The following is a 10,031-nucleotide window of genomic DNA, read 5'->3' as shown; positions in this document are numbered from 1 at the left end:
AACATTTCCACACTTACACTGGAGGGGGTAGTAGAGTTTTATGTTTGGACTAGATGTTATTTAAGGGCCTCTTCTAACCCAAAACATGTCCTTTTCATACATTTCCTAGACCTCTTCAGGTCTTTTTTAAGGTGGCACAGACAGCATAAACTTTAATCCATGAGCAGATTTCAAATGTGTGCATTGAGGTCTCCTCACTCCGTTGCTGTTATCAGGTCCATTAAAGCACATACCAGTAACATCTGTTAAGTAAGCAAACACAACTCTAAGTCAGGCATTATGAGAATCATGCTTTCAAATTCATTCGCATCAAAAGAGATTAGATTTGTTCAGCATATCCTAAAACATTAGTTCATCTAAGACTGTAGAAAAGGGGGGAAAAAGGCAAATTTTAAAAAACTATCTTTATTTTTTCTTACATTTGAACAGGGATGTATTTCAGTTTTAGACATCCAGCCATTGTTTACTTCTTTACTGTAGACAGGAAGAAAAATTATATAAATGCAAATCATATTGGCATACCTACATTAGTGCCAACTGCTTTACCAGAAGAAAACCTTCTTCCGCATTAAAATCAAGCACTTCAATTGCTGAAAAGCTAGTGTCTTGCTAATAATTTCAGCAAATAAACAGCTTTTATATATTCAACCATTGTAAGTCCATAATATTCACACTTTCTTGTGATGGAGTTCAGATCATACAAACACTGTAGAGATGAAAAACTCCCAAGAATAAAACTCACCAGGTGTGTGAGAAATACACATACCACATGTACAAGCAACAGATTTGGTCAAGTACTACAAAGAAGGATGTGTTTTCATAAGAGAATGGTCAAGTGACGTACTTCTCAGCTCAAACAAAAACAAAGAAAAAACTTTATGAGTCTGAAATAATCAGTAACACACCCTGGTGGAGTGGAAACTTATGACCTGTTACACAGTGTGCATTTGTAGGCCAAGTTCAGATTTTCTAAAACAAAACTTAAGTGCATGAACAGTAATAATGACAAAGATTGAAGCATACATATGAGCACATAATCCAAACAATAAAATACAATTTTGGCTCTTAATGAAAAATAAATTACAAAATAAAATTAAAATCCTTGTAAATGCAATGATTAATTCAAAGGTGTACCTTTGCTTTTATATAAATTTTAAATGCTACCACAAAAACAGAAGAAAAATAAATAAGTATGCCAAAAGATAATTGTGGACAAATGAAAAAGGAAAAAAGACGGTACTTAGCTCTAGAAGAATTCTAAAGAAACAGAGATAATCTGTGTTTGGTCAATAAATCTATCTAGTCACTTCCATCTTCCACAGTCCTTCTTTAAAACTGGCAGTTAAACATGACAAAAAACAGAACTCTGTCACTATGACTTTAAAAGAAGCATGTATTTTCTGAAGAAGAAAATACAAAATGGGCTGTCTTGCCTACAGAACTGTTCGTTTGTTCATACTGCAAGCACTTCATCCAACTGTAGAGAAGCATCAGACACATCCTTACCATCCTATGATACTAGTGAGCTTACACTGCAAGACAAGAAAATTCCAGGAAAAAAAAGCAGGAAATTTGGGATGCTCTGGGAGGGTATGCAGTGAAGGCAGAAGTCTAACTCACTTCTATTGCATTTATTTTCTAAAGAACACATAGTACACCTCTAACTTTACATGGCACGTCCATATTTTCAAGTTAAAGATGCTGTCAATCATCAACTACCTTAGTGAACATACAGGCTTTCATACTTATTCTGCTTTAACCAGATTCAGTATTTGCTCTGTAGTGCTCTTTTGAAGGTAATTTGATCTTGTTAACATTACCAGATGTACAACTTAAATTATACAAACATTTGTATTCTTGCACAAATACTCTTATAACTTCTACTGCAGTATTCATTGTAGGCAAAAGAAAAGCAGGTTTTCAAACCAAAAGGGTAATGGAAATACTTTCTGTTAGTAGCACCAGCATTTTGACAACTGTCAACAGTTAAACCAGCATCCCCAGTATCTCTAGACAGTGGCAATTTGCGTGGAGTCACAATTAGACTAACCAGTAATACTGAGGCAAAAGAAGAAAAGCAATGCAAATGTCATAAAATAAATCTTAAGATTTTATTATTTTGCATTATTGTTGTGTATCTGTATTTTTCTTCTTAATTTTTGAAGAAAACTGCTTTAGATACACTGCTACAAACTCAAATAAGTGATTTATGACATCCGTCTTCATCTAAGACACTGCTGCTACTTCCTAGGAAAGAAGAAATACTTCTCAAGTTCAGTTTTGCTCAAGATACTGTTCATTTTCTATCATTTCATTGGTCCGTATGTTGATGGTCAAAGAAGCACTCCTATTTGACAATATCTTAAAGCTTTCAGAAGAGATGAATTAAAGAAACAGAAGATGGATGCAGAAGAACCAAATCAAAGCACAGAGGCATGATATTGTTTCTCAGAGAGTCCTCGGAAAATGTGTTTATTATGGAGGTTTTTGCTTTGGGTTTTGTTGTTGTTTTTTTAAGATCACAAGACAACAGTTGAACAAATAAGCATTTTCCCGTGTTCTGTTTGGTTCTAGTCATTTGTTGCGCTGGATGGTTTTCCTTTTCCTCCGCTTGAATAAACAGCAGCACCTGCAATTGTGACATGAATTACATTTGATATAAAAGAAACCACAAAACTAAACTATTTACTCTATGTCTCATTTGAAGTACATAGCTCAGGTACAGCCAGCACCACAAGGAAATCATTAAGCTCTACTGCAGGAAATTGATTTATTAGAAAAAGAAACTGAAGTAGAGATATTTTTGACACGTTTCACCTTTTTTGGTAAAAAGTATCAAACTAAAGCTAAAATGCAAGTAGCTATTAAGCCCTTAAGTATTGATGAGAGTATCAAAAGCACAGGTATTATAGGCTGACTTAGAAAGGTATTTGTAATAAAGAATATTCCATTACCCAAGTACTCTTTCATATTAACTGGCAATATGCCAAATGGAAGCTTGTGCTTATGACTGTGTCACCTAAACTGTGCACTTAAAACACTATTGTTGCTAAAACAAGAAAACAATTTGAGCTTCCTTTGTCAACCAGAACTTAGAAGAACTTTGTCCAAGGCTATTCCACAAGACATTTTAGAAGAAAATTCTAATTAACAACATAATTAATGCTCTGACTCAGTGCTGTGAAAATAAATATTACAGTGAAAAATTACAGCTTAAATATAAAGAACACTGATAATCCCTCTTCTGCTTTATTGAATACTACATGAATGAAAGAAACTGACAAACACTGTGAATTTCACTTAGCAAACTGAGACAATCTGAAAAGCACCTGAAAGAACCCTACAAAATGAAAAAGAGTTGGAGGGAGTTAGATATAGATAATATACAGAAGGACTGCAGAAGTCCAGAAAGTACTTTTGAAAATAAAGAGGAAAACAACAAATTACACACGCACACACAAAAAATTCCTTTAAATTGTACTGCTAGGCTTATTTTAAGCAACTCTCAGGTCCTGAACACCACCTTTAAAAGTAAAGCTTCACACTGAACTGTTCGCAATGTGTGTGACCAAAACTGAGCATGCAAGTTGTCTACTCTAATAGAGCTTGTCCCATGGAGTTCTGTGGTTTGGTTACTGAATTCTCACTTGCAGCACTATACAATGATGAGTCTTAAACTATGAAGTACAGCAGTAGTGAAAATATAAATGTACTGCATGAATAGCCTTGATCAGTAAATCCTTAAGTTCACCAAGCATTTATGTCACGAAAATTCAAAAGGAATCCAGATGATTTAGTTTGGAATATGGGAAATGGGGAAAGCATTTAAAAATCAGGGAGACTAAGGGTCTAAAAATAAGGTTCTACAGGGGGTGAGAACAACATCCAAAGTTAGGGGAGACAGAAGTTACCTTCTCAAAATATCCAAGGCACCTGTTGCTCAGTCACTGAAAAAGTAGCAGTGGGCAGAGGCAGACCAGAACTGCTCTGAGAGTTACATAACTTTCAGTAGAAGAAAACATTCGTTATTGATGAAAAGGAAGCCCAAAATTAAAATTCAGTAGGGGAAACTACACAGATAAGTATTTTAACAGCTAGCAGAAGTATCATACTGTATTTACTAAATTTGAAGTATTTCTTAAAGAAGAAATATAATTGGTTTTGAAGGGTAGGAGCCACTGACTGTAACTGAAATTCCCCCATAACTACTAACCCTTTTTTAGCATCTGCCTATAACCACTAACATTCATTATCACTTAAGCTTTGAATCCACTTGTAGATCTATGAATCCCAATTTAGTTTAATTTCTTTTTCACCCCAAGTATTTTATATATGCCATGTATCAAAGCAAAGCAGTTCTCCTCCTTTCAATATGAATTATCCTATGATCTTGTAGATGAGGAAACCCTACCCTCATCTGTGATGGTAAATCACTTTTATACTTGCTCAAGATTAGCATGCCTTAGGGAAAGCCCAAAGAAAAATTCTGTTTTGATTTATAACATTAGAATATACAGGTTACATAAGTAACTGTGTAGGAAGATGGAAGTCCAGTAGACAATTTATATTCTAGAACAGCTATCTAGAATTTTAACTCTTCACTCTATTTTTAAATAAACTTTATTTATATGGATCACAACCCAAGTAGATCATACTTCTTAAACATTTAGGACTACTTGGATCCTCTCTGCAATTCAAGGACACTTTAGGTCTTCTTGCTTTTCTTACTAGAAAATTTTAACTCATCTTTGCTGCAAATCTCATCCAGTTTTTTATTCCTTCTCCTACTTCTCTGTCAACCAGAGAAAAAGGGCATCATGCAATGGTAAAATCAAAAGTTCTATTTTTAAGCAACATAAAGCACAGCTTTTTTAGTCCTCTGGTCTTCTGGAGTTTGCATAATACTACTATAATGAGTGTAACTTCTATTAACAGTTTTTTTGCTTGGTTTTGTTAAACTATAGAAACTATTCAACTAAATTTCAATTCAAGGAGAAATCATTAAATGCTGAAAACTTTTATTTGGTGTGGAAAAATAAATAAATTAATAACATATAACACATCTAAAAAGGATTAAAGGAATGCAAATTCCATGATGAATTGTAAACCATAGGACTGTTTTGGAAATAGAAACTGAAGTACACTTAAACACTGTGGTTTTTAAATCTAGAAGTGCTAGACTTCAAATTGGCTTCCAAGGCCAAATAAATGCAATTTTAAAGTATATGCACCTTTAAATGGGATTATGGTAGAACAGACTCTATTGCCTGACAATAAAATTTCTGAAAGAAACATAACCCTGAGTCAGAGATTCACAGGGCATAATCTCTCCACGAGTATAATTCGTAACAGAAATGCAGGCTTGTTCTTCAGCTTACTGTCGCTAGAGGGGGTTATTGTCACTTTTACATAATACAGATATTATATTGCTCAGAGCTATATTTAAAGCTATAGATAGGTGCTTTATTAAGGACTATTAAACCACAAATACTATTCAATATGCATACAAAATACGGAAGAGGTAATTTTTAAAAATTTCTACTTCTAGGAAAGGATTTTTTAAAAATAAAGTATTTAATGACTGCTAACCTTCATCTGGAGTTTATTTAACATTTCTAGAATCAGCAGTATAACAACAATCTATAAAGTGCAAAGAATACTGCACTTTTCCTGTACAATCTAAAGTGTCTTTTGAGGTATTATCTGAGGTAGCAATCTCAGCATTATAGTTTTGAACAGTTTTTTCCTTCCTAGGTCATTATCATATCATTTTCCTGTTAAATACCCTTCCTTCCAGTTGAACAGCACCTTAGGCCAAAATTCTAAAGCAACTTAATTTGTCATTTGTGTTTAGACAGCTATGTTTTTTTCTTTGCCATCAAGCATGTGGCAGGCACTTCACTGTAGGATTAGAAACAAGTGTTAAAAGTGGCAAAAAAGATGCAAGATGCAAAAAGGACAGATCATATAATCATTTCCTTTTTGCCCTTCTCTGCCTTCCCACAGAAGAGCCTTTTGGTTATCCAAATCACACATGTTTCACAGAAGCAACTGTTCTGTGGCTAGCAAAGAGGAAAGACAGGGTAATTACTCAGTGATAAATGAAAGGGCATCTGTAGAAGACTATAGATAGATCTGCAGATCCCCAAGTGTCAGGGCAGCACAGTGATCAGGTTAGTTTTCTCCTTGCTTTACAACTTCTTTAAGTAACAACTGAAAGTGGGCAGAAAGTAACTTTTCTAAAAACCCAAACCAACAAAAAGAACCAACAACCCCCTCCACCCCCAACACTCACAAACAAAAAAACCAAACCCACCAGATTTCCCAAAACACAGCACCCACTGCTAAGTCATGCTAGTTGCACACCCACCATGAAAATGACACGGCATAAGATTTAGAATATATACTGCATGTGAGTAGATAAATAATTACTGAACAATGAAATGTTTGGTTGAATGTTGGTTAAATGTCCCAAAACAATAAAATCCTTACAGAATTAAAAAACCCCAAACTTATCCTTTCTGATTTACAGGATTTCACCTGAAATGGTAGCAGAAGCTCAAATATTCACCTAAATTACACTTATGTTCACAATTAAAATCCTACATAATGGGGACAATCCCTCATTAGGGGCACTCCTTTTAAAAGAAGATATAGTCATGCTAAGTTTCTAAAACTAAGGAAACATCTAAAACAAAGAATGAAGCATTTCTAAATAAGATTCAAGTTTGTCTTTTCAGAGTATAAGGAAACATTACAAACAGAAGATATGAGCAAGAGAGGTTAGCTTTGTTCATACTTTCAGGCGGAAAGAAGATTATGAAAGAGGCACAAAGTTAGACACGTCCTTGCCATCCAATGTCTCCTTAGAAGAAAAAATATCCATGTCACAGACATGAAGGATACTAGTAATCCCATTCCCTTAACCTGTTCCACAGTGTAAAATCTATAAACATATGTTTGAATGTGTCACAACCCTTTTTGATATTAGGCTTGCAATTACAATGTTAAAATGTAAAATTAAAATCTTCTAAGTGCTATTTCTGAAAAAATATGTTTACCTATGCATTGATGTTTGATACTAAAGCTGAAGAGGGGGTGAGGGTGAGAGGGCATGCATGTGTGTTAATTAACTGTTAAAATATAAAATAATTTCAAAATATAGAAAACTACCCCCAGAAAAACCTCTAGTCACTCAGGAAACTTGAGTTTAAACAGACAGTGCTGAAACACTAATTTGAGTGTTACATACTCAAAAACAAGAAAATCAATCTAAAGAGCAGGACACTGAGACTAGGGATTTTGTCTGTAACCAAGCTAATTAAGAGTAGACCAAAAAGGTCACGGATAGAGTATTTGTCCATTATGTATTCATATCAGAAAAAGTGAACTCCTATACTTCTCAAGCAGCTGAGCATCTTGGCTCCTGAGAATTCTCTTAACTTTCTGCAGATAACCAATTAAAATAGGGAACTAAAAATGGGTTTAATTGTGCTAATCACTACTCAAAGTACAAGAAATTTAATCTTTTTCTGTGTGCACATGAGCTGAGCATAAGGAAGATTATCACTGTGCTTATTTGAAAAGAGGGAATAGGGAATTTAGCTATGGGCAACCTATCAATATCCTTGCGCCTTTGGATTTTTTCTGTTTCATATATATATATATGAACAGATACATTTTTGACAGTAAAATAATACCATACTCCACAAAGATGGCAGCAAAGAATGTAGCTCTCCTCAGTGGTTCCCTGAGAAAGCCAGTGCAAAAATGGGGCCCTACAGACACTGCCATTCAAAATTATTAATTACACTTGCAAATAAAGCTTACCTATCAGAACCAGGATTTGTGGAACACTTGCTTCAAAAAGAATTTCACTTTGAGAAATTTCCCTTTTATCTAAAGTCAGGAAAATGGGTCCTAGAAAAATTGCTGCAAGTGAATTGCTCTGCTACTAATGTAGCAGAGCAATAATGCAGATACTAATGTATCCTTCATACCTGTGTGCCTTTATTTTATGATAAACTAAATCCATACCCTTGTAAAATCCTATTTCAAGCACAATTATCAAATGAAACATGTTGGAATTCATATCACCTTTAGCTACCAAGAATATTGTTCTGTACTATTTTTCAAGTCTAAGTTTACTACTCAAAAATACTACTACATAAATATTAGTTGTCCATCCCATGGTAACAGATCTTAATATTTTTCCCCTCCATTGCACTGGATATAATTAAGAATTAAGGAACTCTGAAGTTATGTTTTAGTGATTAGTTAGAAAGTTGTCACAGATTAATACTTTGGTAAATAGTTTGTTTACAGAGATAATTGGAAAAGTTCAAACATCTGCTAGCAATTACTACTTATTCATGTGAATTATTTTCCAGATGTTAATACACTAGCTGAATGCTACAATATTTGAAAAGAATGCTTTCCCCTTTCAAACAGAATAGAAAATAAGAAAAAAATATTCTAGTAGCCATTAAAAAGGTTGATGTAAAGTACATCACAAACTACACAACTTAAAAGCAAGCAGGCTTTGAAGCAGGCAGAACAGCTCCTGAAGGTGGCGTTTTGTAAAAATAGTTAATCGTTTCACAGAATTAAAATGTATTTTGGCATTTCTAAATAGATATTTTAAAGTTTTCTGAAGTTAGTTTTAAACAAAATAAAAAGAACAAAGCTCCTGGGGCTATTTCTGCCTGCCTGTTCAGTATAACTCACCACATGTTCAACACTTTCTGGCAGCTATACAGAAAGAGAGCAAAGGAAAAAAGAGAATCAATACAATATAGAGGAAGAATTTTACATGTTCTACGCATGGCTTTTGGTAGTCACAACACTATCTTAAAATAAATATTTCAAAATTAGTTGAAACATCAAAAATGCATGCACTTCTCTAGCCAGCACAGCAAGACATGTCATTCAAGGCTTAGGCTTAAAAAGCACAAGCTATAGGAACTCTACTAATTAGAAACTTAAAGACAAAATTAAGTATAGCACTGTAGTTTTGCTCCTCACCAACAGCTATTCAGTTCAGACAATATTTTCTGAAAAACTATATAAAAAATATTGAAGCAGCTGAGCACAAAAGATACAAAGAGGATAAAAAGAAGGACATACTTTGTTTCATCCATTACTTCTACTTCTGCAGGAGCTGTGATGGGTGCATTTGAACGGCCTGCAGTTGGGTCATCCGTGTTCAGCTCTCCATTTGTTGAGCTTACTACCTGAAATCAGAAGAAAGACCTGAAAATATACTAGTGTCAGACATACATTTGTTAATTCCTAAGGTTCCAATACATCTTAAAAAAACAGTATTTTTTGTTATTTCTATAGTTATTTTTATTCCAGTAACAGTATTTTCTCCAGGTTTAATTCTGGCAACCCTGTGCTCTTCTAATTCTCCTTTCATATCTATTAATGGAACTAACCTCTACAATGAACTCACAGTGAATGGATGAAGCAAAGCAACTCTGTGGATGTCATTTACTAATTTCCCCCACATCTCTTCAGAGCCCTAAGGGAAGGCACTAAGCACTTTTCCAATACCAATTCAGTCGGTCTAACCCTATCTCTGCTCCTTTGGTGTATTTATGTTACTTGGTTTAGCTCTTTATATTCACACTGAATATGAAGGTCTGCTTCAGTTGTATCTCAAAGGACACTCACCTGAAGAGGGAAAAACTAAGGCTGTCTTCTAGACATAAGAGTATATGATGTTTGATTTTTATGACATGAAAACATCTACTGCCAAAAAAATTATAAAAATTAGACTAATCTTCATTCCTGTTAGTTTGCCATGATATTTCTATGTAAATTGTTCAAGTCACCGTGAAAGCTGTGGTTCTCTAGGAATATTTGTTGAGACTTTAAACTAAGTGGAACCCAATATTCCCTCTCACAGTTCCTGTCAGCTTTCCTGCATCACAAATGGAGACATTCCAGAGGCCTCTCCATTATCAACCCCACAGAATACAAAAAGGAAGATGGTTAACTGGCGTAGACAAGTGCCTACCTGATCAGAG

At 34.4% G+C, this 10,031-nt stretch overlaps 1 protein-coding gene across 5 annotated transcripts in view; it reads right to left on the bottom strand.

Annotated features, from left to right (window-relative positions):
- Positions 1-472: 472 nt before the first annotated feature.
- The window catches only part of CSNK1G3 (casein kinase 1 gamma 3), a 70,658-nt gene continuing 61,099 nt past the window's right edge, over positions 473-10,031 (bottom strand). For 2 of the 5 annotated variants that reach the window (XR_009275957.1, XM_058824310.1), the window contains exons 13-15: positions 9,127-9,233; positions 8,728-8,751; positions 473-2,629 (exon numbers count right to left, since the gene is read on the bottom strand). Coding sequence is in view for 3 of the 5 variants with exons in the window: in XM_058824310.1 (XP_058680293.1) it covers positions 2,575-2,629; positions 8,728-8,751; positions 9,127-9,233 (186 nt within the window). In the remaining 2 variants the exon portion in view is untranslated. Of the gene's footprint in view, positions 2,630-3,911; positions 4,003-8,727; positions 8,752-9,126; positions 9,234-10,031 lie in introns of all 5 variants that reach the window. The other 3 variants (XR_009275958.1, XM_058824311.1, XM_058824309.1) reach the window with 2 other exon arrangements.

The sequence above is a fragment of the Ammospiza caudacuta genome, chromosome Z (genome assembly GCF_027887145.1).
Source record: "Ammospiza caudacuta isolate bAmmCau1 chromosome Z, bAmmCau1.pri, whole genome shotgun sequence".
NCBI lineage: Eukaryota > Metazoa > Chordata > Aves > Passeriformes > Passerellidae > Ammospiza > Ammospiza caudacuta.
The sequence above is the reverse complement of the archived record's forward strand: the minus strand, read 5'-3'. Positions and strand labels throughout refer to the sequence as shown.